The sequence below is a fragment of the Perca fluviatilis genome, chromosome 2 (genome assembly GCF_010015445.1).
Source record: "Perca fluviatilis chromosome 2, GENO_Pfluv_1.0, whole genome shotgun sequence".
Classification (NCBI taxonomy): Eukaryota; Metazoa; Chordata; class Actinopteri; order Perciformes; family Percidae; genus Perca; species Perca fluviatilis.
The window spans coordinates 13,763,426-13,785,723 of record NC_053113.1 but is presented as its reverse complement, the minus strand read 5'-3'; the positions used below and the strand labels follow the sequence as shown (position 1 = coordinate 13,785,723).

Sequence of the window (22,298 nt, the reverse complement as noted above, 5' to 3'; positions counted from 1 at the left end):
AGTGGTGTAAAAAGTACAATATTTGCCTCTAAAATGTAATTGAGTAGAAGCATAAAGTAGGAAATTTTCTTTTTTAAATACTCAAGTACAGTACAAGTACCTCAAAATTTTACTTAAGTACAGTACTTGAATAAATGCATTTGATTACGTTCCACCACTGGTACTTGTTATTATAACCTGCTGTACTTCAGTGCAGTTTTTGGCTATAGTCTTCTCACCCCTGGATGCGGGACACTACTGCACTTATTTAATGCTTTAGTGCTACAAAGCTAATTAGGACCATCAGCTCCACACAGCTCTCTCTGTATTTCTCAGTATGGCTATGTTCAGAAGTTTGTGTCGCCCGGTGACTTTCCCGCACAGAAGCTCGAGTGAAAATAATGACCTCTTCTGAAGAGTCCATGTTTTTTTAATCCTCCGTGTCTTCCTTGGCCACTAGCAACTGCGTGGGGGAGGGGTGGGGGCACGTGCGCAATCACGTAAGGTTTGTATCATGTGGACGCGCAGACAGTTTTGTTATCATTACTTAGAATTCATCATGGGGGTGACAGAAACTACGCACTATAGCTTTAAGAAAAGTAGATGATACCAAATATACATCAGATTGAGTTAAGAATTTAGATTTTTGACCCCAACCCCAAGATTCATTAGCTACTTTGACAGGTTTTTAACACTGGACACACTAATTCATATTGTACTCATATTGTGTGAAGGTGACCAACTGCTGAGTGCCAAGGTCTACTTCGACAACGTGAAGTATGAAGACGCTCTGAAGATCCTTCAGTGTGCCGAGCCATACAAGGTCAGCTTCCAGCTGAAGAGGAGCATCCCCGGAGTCGAGGTCTGCGTGCGGCCTCGAGTTCCCAGTGTGGAGGTCAAAGGTCCCAAAGCCAAGACTGCCAAAATGGTAATCAATTATGATTTTATTTTACTTTTTTGCGGTATTCAGTCCCCCAACTAAATTGTCATTTTAAATAAAGTAGCATTTTCATTTAGTTATAATACTTTGGTAAATCATAATCAGAAATACTTTATTGATCCCCGTTGAGAAATTGGGTTACGTTACAGTTGCCACCAACATAGAATATAAATATAAATATATGAACATACAGTAATTATAAGAAAAATTTAAATAACTATGTTAAAATATAAACATTATACTTCAATATTTAACATAAATATCTAGAAAAAAAATAGAATAAGAAATAAGTAAAACAATATATATAAATGTATACTACAATATATAACAACAGTGTAAATAATACAAATGCAGAAAATGGGATCTATGATTAAGGGTTAATCAGATAAAGTTAAAATGCAAGAATAGTAAAAATAAATAAGAATATTAGTTGAATTGCCAGAGTAAATTCCTCAGGAAAAGCCTAAATTCTTCAATGGGGTTTAGTTGTGACTTTAAAATGAAATGGTAACTTAAATTATTCCATTGCTTATAAATAATATAAACTTTTAGTCCAATCTTTTTAGAGACTCAAATTATATTTAAAACATATCCGTAGTTTCCATAAACCTGCATAAAGACAGCCAGTCAACAGACCCTACTCAATTTGCTGACTGAATCTTTGTCATTCATGTGTGTTTCAGAGTGTGAAGGGCATCAAGGCATTCAAGGCCAAGAAGAAGAGAGGTGGTCGTTTTGGTCTGAAGAGGCTGAAGGAGAAACACAGAGAGGAGCTGGTGATCGAGGGAACGCCGCCCAGGCTGGAGATGAGTGACGTAGATGTGGAGTTTTCTCTCCCCAAATTCAAACAGAGGAGGAGCACGAAGGTCGAAGCAGAAGGAGCCGGAGGAGCAGCAGCCGTGGGGAAGGCAAAGAGGAGGATCAGGTTGGCCTTGTTTGTGTCCTTTCTGTGTTAGCTTTTCATTTTGAAATGGTCACAATTAGCTGCTGTGCTGTCTAAACAACATGTCAAGATGTTTGTTGAGGAACATTATGATGGCAAAGAATAGTGTAATACAATACTTACTGACTGTATTTCAAAGACATCTTATGATCTGAAAAGTATTTTTTATAAGGAATTCTTTACATGGCATTTTGGAATATTTGCTGTGTCTCTTTGGCGATATTACAATGTTTTTTTCTTATGTTCTCCTTCCTTTTGTAAATGGTTATCCCAGGTTTCCCCACATGAAAACAAAGAGTTACACTGGAGAAGACGCAGGAGGAAAAGTGGAAACAGGACAGCTCGAGGGACAGGTGAATATCTCTTCACCTGCAATACCTGGAGCTAAAGTGAAAACCAAAGGAAAAGGACACAAGTTTGGAATCACCTTTCCTAGGACCAAACACACAAAGTCAGGCTCAGCATCAGAAACTGGATCTGTGGAGCTGAAGCCTCCAAGTGTGACCATCCAGCAACCATCAGTGGAGTTCAGTTTGTCTGGTGATAAAAAAGTAGACGTGGAGAAGGGAGGAGTTAAGCTTAACGTGCCTGATGTGGAGTTTGCACTCCCTTCAGGAAAAGCTGAGGCATCTTTGCCCGCTGTGAAGGGAAAAGCAGAAATCAAAGTTCCGAAAATCGACATCAAAGGAGGAGTTGATGCAGAGGCAGCTGTTGGAAGAGTTGATGTAGACATAGGCAAAGGAGATGCAAAACTAAGAATGCCAAAGTTGAAACTGCCCAAAGTTAGACTCTCACGTCATTCAGATGAGATAGATGGGGACATTAAGGTGAAAGCCAAAGGGATGAAGGTGCCTCACGCTAACATAATACCTCCAAAAGTAGAAATGACAGGAGGTGGTGAGATTAATCTCCCTGAGGCAAATATCACCAAACCAAAGATGGAAGTTGATCTCTCAGGAAAAGCTGCATCTATTAAAATGCCTTCTGTTGATATTTCTTTACCAAAAGTGAAGGGAAAGTCTGACATGGACGTCTCACTCCCAGAGTACGAAGAAGCTGGGAAGACGGCAATCAAAATGCCTGCCATTGACATCTCTGTGCCTGATGTTGATTTTGAATTGGACACCAGACACAGAATTCCTGATGAGGTGGAGGGCACTTTTAAAGGGCCCAAAATCTCCATGCCAAAAGTTGATATGTCGTTGCCAAAGATGGGATCATCCAATGTGGATATTGAAGGTCTAGAAGGTGGAGGGAAATTTAGTCTACCTTCTGTTGACATCTCTCCACCAAAGGTGAAAACAAAGGGTGGAGATGTGGATATGGACTATTATGTTGGTGGAGATGGGAAGTTCAAAATGCCTGAGTTTGACATATCCCTTCCAAAATTGAAGTCACCAGAAGGAGAAGTAAATATCAAAGCCGAAGGCTTCATGTTACCCAAAGTAGACCTGACACTTCCCAAGGGCAAAGCAGTAATGACTGATATGACTGATATTGAAGGAGGAGGAAAATTTCAGTTACCATCGTTTGACATCTCTCTCCCTAAAATGAAGACAGGTGAGGTGGCGGTTGACATTGAAGGCCCTGAAGTGAAAGGTGGTAAATTTGAAATGCCAACACTTGATATTTCTCTGCCCAAAGGCAAAATGGAAGGAGACATTGACATAGAAGGACATGCTGGGAAGGGAGGAAAATTCAAAATGCCTACCTTTGATGTGTCTCTACCAAAGCTAAAACAACCAGAGGGTCATGTGAACATTGAGACACCCACACTTGAGGGTGGGGGTAAGATCAAGATGCCCTCTCTTGATATATCAATGCCAAAAGGAAAGTTGGAGGGTGACATTGAAATAGAGGGTCCATCTGCAAAAGGTGGAAGGTTCAAAATGCCCTCACTTGACGTCAGACTCCCTAAGATGGGGACAACTGGGGCTGAAGTTGACTTACAAGGACCTGAGATTAAAGGAGGGAAAATTGAGATGCCATCAATAGATATTTCTCTACCAAAAGGTAAATCCAAGGGTGAGGTAGACATCGAGGGAAAGGAAGGCAAGTTCAAAATGCCTTCATATAATATAAATCTTCCAAAAATGAAGTTGTCTGAGGGAGAAGTTGTTTTGGAGGGACCTGAAATCAAAGGTGGAAAGATTGAGATGCCTACTGTTGATTTCTCTGTTCCCCAAGGAAACGTAGAGGGAGATTTGGACATTGGTGGCAGTAAAGTAAAAGGAGGCAAATTCAACATGCCCTCTTTAGACATTTCTCTCCCAAAAATGAAGCTACCTGAGGGAGACATGAAGCTAGAATATCCTGAACTTCCAAATGTTGACTTTTCACTCCCCAAGGCAAATGTGGAGGGCAACATAGAGCTTGAGGGCAGTGATGGTAGCGGACACAGGTTCAAGATGCCAACTTTTGACATCTCATTCCCAAAGATGAAAACCAAGGAGGGAGAGGTTGATATTGAAGGACCTGAAGTCAAAGGAGGAGCAAAGTTCAACATGCCATCACTCGATATCTCTCCTCCTGCTATGAAATCACCAAAGGGGGAGGTAGAGATCGATGCTTCTGGAGCCAAAGGAGGAAAGTTTAAGATGCCTTCTTTAGATGTATTACTACCAAAGATCAAATCACATGGAGGTGACATTGATATTGAATCTCCTGAGTTTAAGGCAGATTTAGACCTAAAGGGAGGTGAGATCAAGGGAGGGGAAATAAACATGCCTACAGTTGATATCACTCTTCCAAAAGGAAAAGCAGAGGGTAAGATGAATATTGAAGGACCTGCAGGGAAAGGAGGCAAGTTTAAGATGCCTACATTTGATGTATCTCTACCAAAGATGAAGATGCCTGAGGGAAATATTGGCCTTGAGGGACCCTCGGTTGATACCTCTATTCCAAAGGGAAAAGTAGAGGGTGACGTAGAAACCAAAGGTAAAGGAGGACATTTTCATATTCCCTCAATTGATGTTTCTGTCCCTAAAATAAAATCAAAGCGAGGTGACATCAACATCGAGGGACCAGAAATTAAAGGTGGGGGAATTAAAATGCCAACGATTGACATTTCAACCCCTCAAGGATCATTAGAAGGTGATATCAGTGTCGAGGGTGAAGGAAAAGAAGGAAAATTCAGCCTGCCGTCAATAGACATCGCCCTCCCTGAAGTAAAATTCCCTGAAGGAGATGTGAATTTTCAAGGGCCGAAAGTTAAAGGTTGGAAATATGAAATGCCAAAAGTAAACGTCTCGCTTCCTAAAGGAAAAGCACAGGGAGACATTGATATTGACATTCGCTCTGGAAAAGATGGGAATATTGAAATACCATCCTATCATACTGGACTTCCTAGAGGAAAATTCAAAGGTCCTGAGCTTAAGGGAGGACAAATCAACATGCCAGACATTGACCTTTCACTCCCCAAAGGAAAGGCTGACCTCAGTATTGAGGGGCCTGAGGAAAAAGGAGGAAAATTCAAAATGCCAAAATTCGACGTTTCACTTCCAAAGATTAACCTGCCAGAGGGAAACGTCGAACTGGAAGGACCAGGGATAAAAGGAAAAATGGATATGCCAACTGTTGATGTTTCACTTCCAAAAGGAAAACTAGCAGGAGATGTTGACACTGAAGGGAACGGTGGTAAAGGAGGCAAGTTTCACATGCCTTCACTTGATATCTCTCTTCCTAAAATCAAAGCAAAGGGAGTTGAAGTCAAAGGTGATATGTCACTCCCTAAAATTAAGTCTCCAGAGGTAGATATCAGCCTTGAGGGTCCTGATGTTAAAGGAGGAAAGTTTAACTTGCCAACTGTTGCCATTTCACTCCCCAAAGGAAAACTTGAGGATGACCTTGATGTTGAGGGTCCTGAGGTGAAGGGGGGTACATTTAAAATGCCAAAATGTGAAGTTTCTTTACCAAAGGTGAGTCTCCCAGAGGGTGATGTCAAAATAAAAAGCCCAGAAATCAAAGGAGGGAAGATTGAAATGCCAGACATTAATATGTTACTCCCCAAAGGAAAAGCTAGAGGGGAAATTGAAGGACATGCTGGCAAAGGAGGCAAGTTCCATATGCCCTCTGTTGACATCTCTCTTCCTAAAATGAGAGCTAAGGGACCAGAGAAAAATATTGTAGTCCCTAAAGTTAAAGGTGGAAAGCTAAACATGCCATCACTTGATGTTTCTCTGCCCAAAGTAAAATCTCCCGATGTAGATACCAGCCTTGAGGGTCCTGATCTCAAAGGAGGAAAGGTCAACATCCCAACTGCTGACATTTCACTTCCCAAAGGAAAAGTTGAGGGTGACATAAATGTTGAAGGCCTTGAGGTGAAAGGAGGGAAATTGAAAATGCCGAAATTTGATGTATCTCTGCCAAAAGTGAGTCTGCCAAAGGTTGATGCCAATGTGGAAGGACCAGATATGAAAGGAAGAAATGAAATGCCAACTCTTGATATTTCACTTCCAAAAGGAAAAGCAGATGTGGATATTGGCATTGATGGGCACAGTGTTAAAGGAGGCAAGTTTCACATGCCCTCACTTGATATATCTATTCCTAAAATGAAAGCAAAGGGAGTTGATGTTGATATTGAAGGACCTGAACTTAAAGGTCACATTTCACTCCCCAAAGGAAACGCTGAGGGTGACCTTGACATTGAAGGTCCTGAAGTGAAGGAGGGTACATTTAAAATGCCAAAATTTGATATCTCATTGCCAAAAGTGAATCTCCCAGAGGGTGATGTCAAAATAAAAGGCCCAGACATCAAGGGCGGCAAGATTGAAATGCCAGACATTGACCTGTCACTACCCAAAGGAAAAGCAAAAGGAGAAATAGACATTGAAGGACATGCAGGAGGCAAGTTCCATATGCCCTCTGTTGATATTTCTCTTCCCAAATTGAAAGCAAAGGGAGTTGATGTCAATATTGTAGGTCCTGAACCTAAGGGAGGAAAAATCAACATGCCAGACATTGACCTGTCACTCCCCAAAGGAAATGCTGATCTTAGTATTGAGGGTTCTGAGGTAAAAGGAGGCAAATTCAAAATGCCCAAATTTGATGTTTCACTTCCAAAGATGAACCTGCTAGAAGGCAATGTCAAAGTGGAAGGACCAGAGATGCCAGCTGTTGACATTTCAGTTCCAGTGGAAAGAGTAGAGGGAGATATCAAGATTGAAGGACCATCTGGAAAGGGAAAGATTGAAGTGGCAAAGGTTGACCTGTCTGGTAAAAAAGGTGGTGGGCTCCACATGCCAACTCTTGACATAAATCTCCCCAAATTTGATCTTGACCTCAGCCTTCCCTCTGGTCTGAAAGACCAAAGCCTCAAAGTGGACACCAGTGGTCCTGAAGCATCAGGAGATTTGAAGATGTCTGGTCTCAAACAAGATATTAATCCAGCCAAGTTAAAAGTAAAGGGTGTGGACATCAAGACAGGTGGTACAGAAGGCCCAGGTGCATCCCTCAAACTTCCCAATGTCAAACTACCAACAGTTGACATCTCAGTTCCAAGGGTGGATCTAGACTTTGGCCTCACCGAACCTAAAGGTGATGATGTGGAAGTGGAGCTTCTGAAAGCGGAGGGAGGCAGGCCTTCTTCAGGGGGCAGCTTTGATCTACCTAATGTCTCCCTTAAAGTCCCCAGTTTTTCTCTTCCCAGGTTTGGTGGAAAGTCTAAGAGTGGTGATTTGGTGATATCTGGCCCCAAGGGGGATGTTTCCCTCAGCGCACCACATGTGGAAGGAGAGATTAGGGCACCATCAGTGGAGTTTGATGGGGATGGAAAGGTCAAGGTGAAAAAACCTAAAATCAAAATGCCCTCATTTGGTATATCCAAAAAGCATGCAGATGTATCTGTGTCTTGTCCTGATGTGGATGTTAAAGTAAAGAAAGGGAAAATTGGCATTTCTAAACCAGAAGTCAATGTTCGGAGCCCAGATGATAAATCAAAATACAAAGTGAAATTCCCTAAGTTTAAAATATCATCACCAAAAGATCAACTCTCAGAGGGAGAGGTTGATGCGAAACTAGAGGGAAATGTGGAAGGAAAAGGTGGCTTCCATGCACCTGACGTCACTATCAAACTACCAAAGTTCTCCATGCTAGGATTTGGCTCCAAAGAAAAAGATTTAGGTAAGCCAAGTGGTTACCTTGAGTCGAAGGCCAAAGTTAAGATGCCCTCTGTCGAACTGTCGCTACCAGCAGCTAAAACACCAGATAATGAGGTTCTCCTTCCCAAAGCAGAGGTTGATGTCTCAGAGGCTGATATCAGAGGTTATGAGGGAAACCTCAAAATTCCCCAAATGCCAATGATTGATGTTTCCATTCCCAAAATAGACCTAGATGTGTCCCTGCCAAAAGTAAAGCATGATGCAAAGGTTGATGAACAAGGAGGAAAATTCAAGATGCCAGACATCAAGATGCCTGACATTGACTTCTCCCTTCCTAAAGGTAAAGCAGGTGACACTGAAGGAGGTCACATTGGCATTGATGCAGAAGGAGGAAAATTTAAAATGCCTCACATAAAAATGCCAGATGTTGACATCTCTCTGCCCAAAGGAAAGATTGAGGGTCCAGACATTGAAATGGGGGGAGGTACTGGAGGAAAATTCAAAATGCCTCACATGAAAATGCCCAACATTGACATCTCTCTGCCAAAAGGAAAGATTGTAGGTTCAGATGTTGAAGTGGAGGGAGGTACAGGAGGAAAGTTCAAAATGCCTCACATGAAAATGCCAGATTTTGACATCTCTCTACCTAAAGGAAAGATTGAGGGTCCAGAGATGGAGATCAAAGGAGAAGGTGGAAAATTCCAGATGCCACATCTCAGCATGCCCTCTGTTGATATTTCACTGCCAAAAGGAAAGATTGAGGGTCCAGACATTGAAATGGAGGGAGGTACTGGAGGAAAATTCAAAATGCCTCACATGAAAATGCCAGATGTTGACATCTCTCTGCCCAAAGGAAAGATTGAAGGTCCAGATGTTGAAATGGAGGGAGGTACCGGAGGAAAGTTCAAAATGCCTCACATGAAAATGCCAGATGTTGACATCTCTCTGCCCAAAGGAAAGATTGAAGGTCCAGACATTGAAATGGAGGGAGGTAATGGAGGAAAATTCAAAATGCCTCACATGAAAATGCCCAACGTTGACATCTCTCTACCTAAAGGAAAGGTGGAAGGTCCAGATGTTGAAATGGAGGGAGGTACCGGAGGAAAGTTCAAAATGCCTCACATGAAAATGCCCAACATTGACATCTCTCTGCCAAAAGGAAAGATTGAAGGTCCAGAGATGGAGATCAAAGGAGAAGGTGGAAAATTCAAGATGCCACATCTCAGCATGCCCACTGTTGATATTTCATTGCCAAAAGGAAAGATTGAAGGTCCAGACATTGAAATGGAGGGAGGTACCGGAGGAAAGTTCAAAATGCCTCACATGAAAATGCCCAACATCGACATCTCTCTGCCAAAAGGAAAGATTGAAGGTCCAGATGTTGAAATGGAGGGAGGTACCGGAGGAAAGTTCAAAATGCCTCACATGAAAATGCCCAACATTGACATCTCTCTGCCAAAAGGAAAGATTGAAGGTCCAGAGATGGAGATCAAAGGAGAAGGTGGAAAATTCAAGATGCCACATCTCAGCATGCCCTCTGTTGATATTTCATTGCCAAAAGGAAAGATTGAGGGTCCAGACATTGAAATGGAGGGAGGTACTGGAGGAAAATTCAAAATGCCTCACATGAAAATGCCCAACATCGACATCTCTCTGCCAAAAGGAAAGATTGAAGGTCCAGATGTTGAAATGGAGGGAGGTACCGGAGGAAAGTTCAAAATGCCTCACATGAAAATGCCAGATGTTGACATCTCTCTGCCCAAAGGAAAGATTGAGGGTCCAGACATTGAAATGGAGGGAGGTAATGGAGGAAAATTCAAAATGCCTCACATGAAAATGCCCAACGTTGACATCTCTCTACCTAAAGGAAAGGTGGAAGGTCCAGATGTTGAAATGGAGGGAGGTAACGGAGGAAAGTTTAAAATGCCTCACATGAAAATGCCCAACATTGACATCTCTCTGCCAAAAGGAAAGATTGAAGGTCCAGAGATGAAGATCAAAGGAGAAGGTGGAAAATTCCAGATGCCACATCTCAGCATGCCCTCTGTTGATATTTCATTGCCAAAAGGAAAGATTGAGGGTCCAGACATTGAAATGGAGGGAGGTACTGGAGGAAAATTCAAAATGCCTCACATGAAGATGCCCAACATTGACATCTCTCTGCCAAAAGGAAAGATGGAAGGTCCAGATGTTGAAATGGAGGGAGGTACCGGAGGAAAGTTCAAAATGCCTCACATGAAAATGCCAGATGTTGACATCTCTCTACCTAAAGGAAAGATAGAGGGTCCAGAGATGGAGATCAAAGGAGAAGGTGGAAAATTCAAGATGCCACATCTCAGCATGCCCTCTGTTGATATTTCACTGCCAAAAGGAAAGATTGAGAGTCCAGACATTGAAATGGAGGGAGGTACTGGAGGAAAATTCAAAATGCCTCACATGAAAATGCCCAACATCGACATCTCTCTGCCAAAAGGAAAGATTGAAGGTCCAGATGTTGAAATGGAGGGAGGTACCGGAGGAAAGTTCAAAATGCCTCACATGAAAATGCCCAACGTTGACATCTCTCTACCTAAAGGAAAGGTGGAAGGTCCAGATGTTGAAATGGAGGGAGGTACTGGAGGAAAGTTCAAAATGCCTCACATGAAAATGCCCAACATTGACATCTCTCTGCCAAAAGGAAAGATCGAAGGTCCAGAGATGGAGATCAAAGGAGAAGGTGGAAAATTCCAGATGCCACATCTCAGCATGCCCTCTGTTGATATTTCACTGCCAAAAGGAAAGATTGAGGGTCCAGATGTTGAAATGGAGGGAGGTACCGGAGGAAAGTTCAAAATGCCTCACATGAAAATGCCCAACGTTGACATCTCTCTACCTAAAGGAAAGGTGGAAGGTCCAGATGTTGAAATGGAGGGAGGTACTGGAGGAAAGTTCAAAATGCCTCATATAAAAATGCCAAATGTTGGCATCTCTCTGCCAAAAGGAAAATTTGAGGGTCCAGAGATGGAGATCAAAGGAAAAGGTGGAAAATTCAAGATGCCACATCTCAGCATGCCCTCTGTTGATATTTCACTGCCAAAAGGAAAGATGGAAGGTCCAGATGTTGAAATAGAGGGAGGTACCGGAGGAAAGTTCAAAATGCCTCACATGAAAATGCCAGATGTTGACATCTCTCTGCCCAAAGGAAAGATTGAGGGTCCAGACATTGAAATTGAGGGAAGTACTGGAGGAAAATTCAAAATGCCTCACATGAAAATGCCCAACATCGACATCTCTCTACCTAAAGGAAAGATTGAAGGTCCAGATGTTGAAATGGAGGGAGGTACCGGAGGAAAGTTAAAAATGCCTCACATGAAAATGCCAGATGTTGACATCTCTCTGCCCAAAGGAAAGATTGAAGGTCCACACATTGAAATGGAGGGAGGTAATGGAGGAAAATTCAAAATGCCTCACATGAAAATGCCCAACATTGACATCTCTCTGCCAAAAGGAAAGATCGAAGGTCCAGAGATGGAGATCAAAGGAGAAGGTGGAAAATTCAAGATGCCACATCTCAGCATGCCCTCTGTTGATATTACATTGCCAAAAGGAAAGATTGAGGGTCCAGACATTGAAATGGAGGGAGGTAATGGAGGAAAATTCAAAATGCCTCACATGAAAATGCCCAACATTGACATCTCTCTGCCAAAAAGAAAGATGGAAGGTCCAGATGTTGAAATGGAGAGAGGTACAGGAGGAAAGTTCAAAATGCCTCACATGAAAATGACAGATGTTGACATCTCTCTACCTAAAGGAAAGATAGAGGGTCCAGAGATGGAGATCAAAGGAGAAGGTGGAAAATTCAAGATGCCACATCTCAGCATGCCCTCTGTTGATATTTCACTGCCAAAAGGAAAGATTGAGGGTCCAGACATTGAAATGGAGGGAGGTAATGGAGGAAAATTCAAAATGCCTCACATGAAAATGCCCAACGTTGACATCTCTCTACCTAAAGGAAAGGTGGAAGGTTCAGATGTTGAAATGGAGGGAGGTACCGGAGGAAAGGTCAAAATGCCTCATATAAAAATGCCAAATGTTGGCATCTCTCTGCCAAAAGGAAATTTGAGGGTCCAGAGATGGAGATCAAAGGAAAAGGTGGAAAATTCAAGATGCCACATCTCAGCATGCCCACTGTTGACATCTCTCTGCCAAAAGGAAAGATTGAGGGTCCAGACATTGAAATGGAGGGAGGTACTGGAGGAAAATTCAAAATGCCTCACATGAAGATGCCCAACATTGACATCTCTCTGCCAAAAGGAAAGATGGAAGGTCCAGATGTTGAAATGGAGAGAGGTACCGGAGGAAAGTTCAAAATGCCTCACATGAAAATGCCAGATGTTGACATCTCTCTACCTAAAGGAAAGATTGAGGGTCCAGAGATGGAGATCAAAGGAGAAGGTGGAAAATTCAAGATGCCACATCTCAGCATGCCCTCTGTTGATATTTCACTGCCAAAAGGAAAGATTGAGGGTCCAGACATTGAAATGGAGGGAGGTACTGGAGGAAAATTCAAAATGCCTCACATGAAAATGCCCAACGTTGACATCTCTCTGCCAAAAGGAAAGATTGAAGGTCCAGATGTTGAAATGGAGGGAGGTACCGGAGGAAAGTTCAAAATGCCTCATATAAAAATGCCAGATGTTGACATCTCTCTGCCCAAAGGAAAGATTGAGGGTCCAGACACTGAAATGGAGGGAAGTACTGGAGGAAAATTTAAAATGCCTCACATGAAAATGCCCAACGTTGACATCTCTCTACCTAAAGGAAAGGTGGAAGGTCCAGATGTTGAAATGGAGGGAGGTACCGCAGGAAAGTTCAAAATGCCTCATATAAAAATGCCAAATGTTGGCATCTCTCTGCCAAAAGGAAAGATTGAGGGTCCAGACATTGAAATGGAGGGAGGTACCGCAGGAAAGTTCAAAATGCCTCACATGAAAATGCCAGATGTTGACATCTCTCTACCTAAAGGAAAGATTGAAGGTCCAGAGATGGAGATCAAAGGAGAAGGTGGAAAATTCAAGATGCCACATCTCAGCATGCCCTCTGTTGATATTTCACTGCCCAAAGGAAAGATCGAAGCTCCCAATGTTGAAATGGAGGGAGGTACTGGAGGAAAATTCAAAAAACCTCAAATGAAAATGCCAGATGTTGACATCTCTCTGCCCAAAGGAAAGACTGAAGGTCCAGACATTGAAATCGAGGGAGGTACAGGAGGGAAGTTCAAAATGCCTCACATGAAAATGCCCAACATTGATGTCTCTCTCCCCAAAGGAAAGATTGAAGTTCCAGATGTTGAAATGGAGGGAGGTGCAGGAGGAAAGTTCAAATTGCCTCATTGGAAAATGCCAGATTTTGACATCTCTCTGCCCAAAGGAAAGATTGAAGGCCCAGACGTTGAAATAGAGGGAGGTGCAGGAGGAAAATTCAAAATGCCTCATATGAAAATGCCAGATGTTGACATTGCTCTTTCCAAAGGAAAATCTGGCAAAATTGAAGGAGCGGAGTTTGAGATTGAGGTAGGCAAATCTGCAATGCCACACATTACAATGCCCTCAGTAGACATGTCACTGCCAAAAGGAAAGACTGAAGGTCCCAAAGTTGAAATTAAGGGTGAGGGAGGAAAGTTCAAGATGCCAAAAGTGGACATATCTCTTCCAAAAGGAAAACCTTCAATCGAAGGTCCAGAGGTAGATATTAAGGGAGATGGGGGACAGTTCAAAATGCCTAATGTGGGCATATCTATCCCCAAAGGAAAAGAAAATATTGACATACCAGAGGAGAAAATGGCAGCAGATGGAGGAACCATCCAACTGCCCCATGTCAAGATGCCCAAAGTTGATATTTCACTTCCTAAAGGTAACAGTAAAGATATTGAAGCAACTGCTATAGAGATGGAAGTCACAGGAGGAAAGTCCAAAGGTCCACATGTTAAACTTCCAAAGGGGGGTATATCAGTGCTGAAGGATAAATCAGGTGAAGCGGAGATCAACTTACCAACAGTTGAGGCAGGAGGGAAAGTTAAAGTGCCACAGGTCACATCACCAGATCTGGACATCGATGTGAGACTTGGTAAACCTAAACAAGACACAGAGGCTCATGGGGAAGCTGATTTGCATGTTGAGGGAGAGCACAAAGGTCTGAAACTCAAGATGCCAACAATAGATATTAAAGGTCCAAAAGGAGACCTGGAGCTTGATATAGGACTTCATAGAGGAGAGGGCAATAAGGACAGGAAAAAAATTGAACTACCTGACTTGGACCTCAACACAACAGGTAGCAGCAGTAAAGTAAAGGGGCCTAAAGTCAAAGGAACAAAATTCAAGATTGGAATGCCAAAAAAGAAAACTGGCAGAGATGTAACAGCAGAAGCAAAAATATGCAAAACATGTGGGGATGAAGAGATAGGTGGTAAAGCCAAGCACAGATGCAGGGGTAAAGAAAGATTTGAATATGATGTTAAACTTGAAACTCACAACGGACATAAAGAGAACAAAGATCATATTAACATCCCAGTGCCAGAGGTTACAGTACCAACCAAACAAGGTTCAGCAGAATTAGGAACAGGGGGAGAGGGTAGCCTCTCGTCACCCAGAGCAGATATCAAAGTCCCCAGGATTCCAGACATAGAGTTTGATATTGCTACATCACATGATGAAGATGAGGACAAAACGGAAAAAGGCAAGAAAATCAAAATCCCAAAGTTTGGTGTCCCATTACCCTCCATGTCCTCTCCTGAGGGAAAAATGAATATCTTTGGGCCAGAAATTCAGTATGAGGGCCCTAAAATGCCCAAAGTAAAGAAAGCTGTCTTTGTCTTGGTAAATCCTCCTCAAACAGTTGAGCATGCTGCATGCACAGGCCACCTAGAAAAGGAGACAACACCTGAGGCTGAAAAAGAGGATGTCAAAGTGAAGATGCCCAAAATCAAAATGAAGCCAAGCTTTGGGAAGTCCAAAGATAAAGCAGCCGCTGTGTCATTTTCTCCTGGCAAATCAGGGTCGTTTGATGTCAATCTAAGGGGCAATGGTTCAGGTTCAAGTCTAAACGGTGAAAAAGATGCATGTCCTCACAAGGCCTCCAATGACGATAAAAGGACTTTCAGTGGCAAAATGAAACTTCCAAAGGTGGAGTTAACCTCTCCATATGGCAAGATGGCTGCAGAGGGGGAGGACACTGAAATGAGTTTGAAACTGGGAAAGGATTCATCACCAGGAGAAGTGGAGGGAGACACTAAAGGGCTTGAAGTACAATCAGGCAAGATGGCCTTCGCTGGTTTTAGTGACGAGCTCTCGAAGAATGTGGTGTCATCTCACGCCAGAACAGATATGCTGGACAGAGACAGCTCAGAGTCCCCTGCTAGTTTTACCATGGAGTTCAGCTCAGCAAAGGTCCAGTCTTGGAGCGAGGTCGAGAGCCACAGCAGAGAATCTGAAGAAAGAGAGTCTTCCCCCTGGTTCAAGGTCCCAAAGTTCACCCTGAAGCCACACTCCACAGGTAGGGATAAAGAAACTATCAACTGAGATGACAAGACATTTGAAAAATTAGTCATGGGATTTTTTACAAAAGGTTGATGTCCAGGTCAAACATGTTTTATCATACTCGTTAAAGAGGAGTTAATTACTTGATTACTTGTTTATATTGAACAGTATATACAGTATAGGTTATCCTTATCTTATGATTCATTCAGTTTGTATTTAAACACTTAAACACCTGCTGACCAGCTCCATTATGGGACGTGAAGGACTCATATTAAGGCCTAAAGTCGGTATGTGTTTGCCTTTGCAGCATTGATTTTGGCCTCTCTTTTTTTATTCGTCTTTTTCGCAAGTTCCCCAAACTTTAAAGTGCAATATTAAACCACTGGTACGGTGGCCGGGAAGTGCAATGCAACATTACAAAGAATGAAACACTTTTACATTTTGGAAAACAAAATAACATTTTGGAAAACAAATTTACATTTTGGAAAACAAAATAACATTTTAGAAAACAAATTTACATTTTGGAAAACAAAATAACATTTTAGAAAACAAATTTACATTTTAGAAAACAAATTATATTTGGAAACAAATTTACATTTTGGAAAACAAAATAACATTTTAGAAAACAAATTTACATTTTGGAAAACAAAATAACATTTTAGAAAACAAATTTACATTTTGGAAAACAAAATAACATTTTCGAAAACAAATTTATTTTTAGAAAACAAATTTACATTTTGGAAAACAAAATAACATTTTGGAAAACAAAATAACATTTTCGAAACAAATTTACATTTTCGAAAACAAATTAACAAGATGCAAAACACTTTTACTAGCCCGAAACAAATTTACAAATGACAGATTCTTCACGAAAGGGAATGTACCACATACCGGAAGTGATGAGGTTTTGTATACATGTCGCCTTGACTACGGCAGTTATGAATGATCGTCCAAATAGAGCCGCCATCTTGGAACAGGGGAGGCACTGCCTTATATGCTGTCTATGGGCCGGCCCCTAATGCATCAGCGTCAATGTAGGCAAAGGTCTAACGGAAATAAAATCACTATAAATCGTCAAAATCTCATGCGTTGTTCTAGTTTTTTTAAACAAAAGACAAAGAGACTAATTAATGTGTTAATACAAAGAATATTTATTATAATCAGTTCACAGATATGAGTACAAACGGAAACTTCACCCTTCTGAACTAAGAGGTTCTGCTTCAAAGTGAAGTTTAAACAGACTGAAATGTCCAGGCTCACTCCCCCACTAATGATTCATTTATTTCTGCATGTATTTATTTATTTAACGAGACTTTAAGTCGTGTTTCGTCGGCCCACAGTCCGAGTCCCGCCAGACTCCCTTTAGGAAACCTGTGATTTAAACTTCAGCAGGCTGTGACAGTCCGCTCCGTTCAGTCCTGGATCTGATTCTCCCGGGCTTCCCTTTCCCTCCAGCGGGCCCAGCAATACGGCTGGGGTCTCCAGCTGCGTGGTGTCGGTTTTGGCTCCCAGGAATGGGCAGTGAGCTCCAGGTCCTGCAGCTGCAGACGGACTCAGCTGCCCCCTGCTGTAGCTTCGATCCGGCCGCGCCTATATCGTTCCTGTGTTTCCCGTCAGGTCCGCGATCATATAAAAACTCCAAACACCGACCTAACGGTAAAGTCACCATAAACTTCATTCACGCCATATACTTACTCCCCAACAACACAAATTGACTGGCGCTCACCAACAACACCTCATCACTTCCGGTATGTGGTACATTCCCTTTCCGGGAAGAATCTGTCATTTGTAAATTTGTTTCGGGACTGGTAAAAGTGTTTTGCATCTTGTTAATTTGTTTTCTAAAATGTAAATTTGTTTTCGAAAATGTAAATTTGTTTTCGAAAATGTTATTTTGTTTCCAAAAATGTAAATTTGTTTTCTAAAATGTAAATTTGTTTTTTAAAAATGTTATTTTGTTTTCCAAAATGTAAATTTGTTTTCTAAAATGTTATTTTGTTTTCCAAAATGTAAATTTGTTTTCTAAAATGTTATTTTGTTTTCCAAAATGTAAATTTGTTTTCCAAAATGTAAATTTGTTTTCTAAAATGTAAATTTGTTTTCTAAAATGTTATTTTGTTTTCCAAAATGTAAATTTGTTTTCTAAAATGTTATTTTGTTTTCCAAAATGTAAATTTGTTTTCCAAAATGTTATTTTGTTTTCCAAAATGTAAATTTGTTTTCCAAAATGTAAATTTGTTTTCCAAAATGTAAAAGTGTTTCATTCTTTGTAATGTTGCATTGCACTTCCCGGCCACCGTACACTGGAGTACTCCTTTGAATGACACAGTGAATAATTGCACAAATCTTCCAGAATTAATAATAATGTTCACAATATGTATAAGCTTTGTATGTGTTTCATACTTGACTATATTATAGTATACTTCATTACAGTGCGCACTACATTATACATAATTTATTCTTGCTATTGCCTGTGATGTGTTTTGTTTCTGTTTATTCTATAACTTATTAATATATCATCTCCTATTTTGTCTCTGCTACATAAGACTAAGTTTCTTTTCCCTCTTGATTTCTTCACCTATTCTCCTCTCCTCTCCCTGCTTCCTTTCCTCTACTTGCCTCTGCTTGTTTCCTCTCCTCCTCCCCCCAGGCTTCCTTCAGATAACCCCAGAGGGTTCTCCTCAGGCCCAGCGGAAGGGGGAGGTGGGAGGGGAGGCCGACGTCTCAGGGTCTTTCTGCCTCCACTCCTCCGGACTTGACTTCACCACCCAGGACATATCCGAAGAGAACCGAGTCTCCTCCATCGAGGATGGAACTGTCACTATGGTGACTAAGACCACCAGGATCACCCGGCACATGGTTACCAGTGAAACGCGAACAGGTGAATCTTCAGCAACGACAAAAACAACTCACCAGGCGTCGGACTTCAAGCACTGAGGATGCTGTAATAATAATATCTTAAATGTTTTTCTTTGGTGAGGTTGCAGTGTTCTTGTATGCTAAGCCTGCAACGTGGCAAACTACGATTAAGTACAAGTCTTTATTTTATATTTTAATAGGTGAGGCTAAAGCAACAGAGTAATATATATGCTTCCTTTTTTCATTTTAAATGTGACTATTTTTTGTTACTGTTCTTCGACTTTTGTTAGTTTAGTCCTAATTATTTATCGGATTTTGTTTGGTTTTAAAGTTTTCACTCTGAATGTAAACATGTCACATTGCGTTATTATTTATTGTTGTTTGTGTATTCAAAATGTGCTGGAATGAGTCATTTATCCACATCAGCATCATGGATTTGACGATAATAAGTTCATTTTGGGCCAGTGCAGGCCAGAGTAAAATTCATGTAAATACAACTATATCATTGTTTTTTTTTTGTTTTTTTGAAGCAGTATCCCTTCAATCCGAAATGTAATTATTTTCATATTTACCAGAGTCAGGAGAGGAAATGATATTTTTTGACCTGATAAGCTATTTTGTTTGTCTTGAAGGAAAAGTGTGAGCTTTTTGAGATTTAGGCTATTTTCATTTTTCTGCCATGGTTTTATATTTTAAGCATTTAGCTGGTGCTGTTACCCAGAAATAGTCACAGTGAGTAAGCAGTACGCTCTGGACTCTTTCTTTCTGCTGTGGGGATCAAACCTGTGACCTTTTGGTTACGGGTTGCTCTCGAACATTTACTGTAGGCCACCCTGCTGCTAATCTATTTATATTTATGTTTTACACTGTACACTGCCAGAAAATGACGCCACTGTATATTTTGTGATTGAGACTTTAGCTTCAAGATAGACCTTCTGGCTGATGCTGATTTCTCGAAACTCAGCTGTGAACTACGTTGAGTTTCAAAACAAATCGACGGCAAACTAGGACGAAAAATGTGGGGTTTTAGGGATGCTGTTGGGTGCTTTAACAAAATCAGTGAGAGGAGTTTTAAAGGTAAAACTGTAAACCTTTTTTCTCTTGACACTTAAAAAGTAGCTCTCTAAAAATGACGTTACTATCAGGCTGCTACAATGACAGACTGGCTAAGGAGTGGCGAGCCTCGATGTTGTACAAACACCACCGAAGAGAGGGGATCAAGAACAAGAGGACCAAGGCACGTTTTCCTTTGGCTTAGAATGTCTTAAATAATCTGACATTCTTCTGTTTATTGAATATTATTGAAAATATTACAGAATAACGTTGGATGTTAAAATGTCAGATTAATTAAAAGCATTTTCACTATCCCTTTATTTTTCAAAAAGAGTGTCCTCAATTTTAACATATAAATTGCTTTATTGTTAAATGGGGGGGGGGGGAGGCTTTATGCTGTCTTTTAGATATTGACTTTATTGTCTCTACATTGAGACATTTAAGTTTCATTCTCAAATGCAGTACCCACCATTTGAGAAAAACAGCTACTGTTACTGGAATGAAATGAAAACTTTTGAAAACTACTGATTGTATACACCACTCATAGCCATTTACTTACAAGAGAACAGTTTCACACGATGCAACCATCCGATTAAAAAAAAAATAATGAGCTACTTTTCAAGTGGATGTAAAGCATTTAAGAATGGACACTTTTGCTTTACTTGGTTGGTAGATGGTAGAAGAAATCCTGACAAATCTACTCCCACACTTTTTTCATTAACATTTAACACTATGCCTGTTTTTCAGGAGAGAAATAGTTTCTAGATTTAAAAAAAAAAAAAAAAAAGCCGGGACGAAGGTATTGACATGTCAACACGCACTGAGTAGTATCTATGTGTATTGGGATTTTTGCCTTTCTGGTTTAATCAAGTCTTTGAATTTCTTATTATACGATTATAAGGGTTTCTGTGCCAAGTGTTTTTTGTCAAAGCAGCATTGCAGAGAATGTTGGTTAAGATGTTTAATCAATAAAACAATATTCACACACAAAAAAAAAGATAATTTCCTGATGTCTTGACCTTCACAGCGATGAATCATTAGTCAGTGGACATCTTGGTGTTTTATGAGGTTTTCAGTGTACGTCCACTCAAAATCTGTCAGCCTGAATCATTCATTCATTCATCCATCTGTTATCTACATACTTTGCAGGGTCACAGGGAGCTGGAAGCTATAGCAACTCACATTGGGCAAGAGGCGGAGCACACCCACTTATAAATACAAATCCCTCCGGTAGAAAACATGCAGCAGTATGGAAGCCAATATACAGCAGGAAATGAAAATGAATGTGTGTGACTTCAACTAAAATACTCAACTGAAATCAAAGTTATGAGATACTGTATTAACTCAAAACTTTGGCTTGAGCAGCACAAAATTGAACTTATCTCCTAATTTTGATTATCTCATATTTAACTTATGTCATCATTTTTACTTTATAACTCAAACTGTTGACTTGGTAAGTATAGATTCAAAGATAGGAAATGTTGACTCATTAGCTCATAATGTTGACTTTGTAACAAAAATGAAGACGTTCATATAGTCTCATAGTATGATAAACAACATCCTCACGTCCACCATGTAAATCAAACTTGAAATTTTATCATTAGATGAAAGGTCAGTGGGCAGAGAGAGCCGCATACCCAGGGTGAAGTTTAGCTAAATTAAAGAAAACACATTTCTGGCCGAACATTACACAAATCATGATAATTGATATTAATTGATTATCTTGAAAGGTCAACAGGCTTAATTAGTTACAGCTTAAATATAGTTCACATGTACTGTACATTTATGTTAGGCTTGAAACACTGGCTGAATTTCAAAGCTAATGTCAAAAACTACTACTCACTGCAATTCCTGCAAGAAAAAGTAAAGAAAAACAAATTTTCTCCAGATACAAAGTCCCCCCTCCCCATTTAAAAGGGTTTTCTCATCAAAACAGTGTCATTTATTTTAGCCTAATCATTTTACAGTGCACTTAAAAGTGACAATAAAACAATATTTGTGATGTTGATGCCCCTCAGTGGTGGTATCAAAAAGACTCAGAGATGGACAGCAATGCACTTCCCACACCACCACACCCCAACAGTTTTGATTTGATTTGATTTATTTAATTTAATTAGTTATGGTTGGTCTCACGTTCACTGCAGCTAACACATCTCATATACTGGAGTTAAATGTGAAAACAGTAGATACAGAAGCACATGGATCACTCTCACCTGTAAACATCACATAGAAAATACAGCAGGATTATTTCACAGTACTGAAGACATTCACTGCAGAAGCAGAAGAACAGCCAAAGCGCAGCAAAAGAAAATGTTAAGGAAGGTTTTATTCTCACCTCTTTTCTGCTGCGGATTAAAGACACAAAATCACATGAATGATTTTTCCCAGAGGATGGACTTTGGAGGAGAAAGTTATAAACGATGCACCCCTGTGCATGACGTCTTCCCTGTGTGTGTGTGTGTGTGTGTGTGTGTGTGTGTGTGTGTGTGTGTGTGTGTGTGTGTGTGTGTGTGTGTGTGTGTGTGTGTGTGTGTGTGTGTGTGTGTGTGTGTGTGTACCTACTTATCTACTGCTGCGATGATGCTGTGCGACGTAGGCTTCAGGGGTGAGTGTATGCGAGGGGCGATTAATGCTGTATGAGGGGTGAACAATGCCACAGAGAGGAGGGAAGCAAGAGACTGCAGCGTCACCAGCTTTACTAATGATGGAGCAGACTTTCCTTTGGAGATGATGAGATTAGACTTTTGTTTTACCCTTTACTGCTCAGACTGCGCTTAAATAAGCAGCGGCGTCTTATTTCATCATTTCAGTATCTCATCGTCTCCTATCCCTTGAGTCTAAAATGAAGTTGTGAAGCAGCGCAGCCCAATCGGGTCACAATGGTTAGCATTTGTTTTGCTAAAGAATAATTA

General features: G+C 40.8%; 1 protein-coding gene across 1 annotated transcript in view; it reads left to right on the top strand.

The window, feature by feature from the left end:
• The window catches only part of prx (periaxin), a 46,226-nt gene extending 26,046 nt beyond the window's left edge, over positions 1–20,180 (top strand). Inside the window, 5 exon segments of the mRNA XM_039823190.1 lie at positions 714–907; positions 1,603–1,844; positions 2,137–12,059; positions 12,062–15,490; positions 18,125–20,180. Coding sequence (XP_039679124.1) covers positions 714–907; positions 1,603–1,844; positions 2,137–12,059; positions 12,062–15,490; positions 18,125–18,411 — 14,075 coding nt within the window. The 3' untranslated portion in view covers positions 18,412–20,180.
• The last annotated feature ends 2,118 nt before the right edge of the window (positions 20,181–22,298 follow it).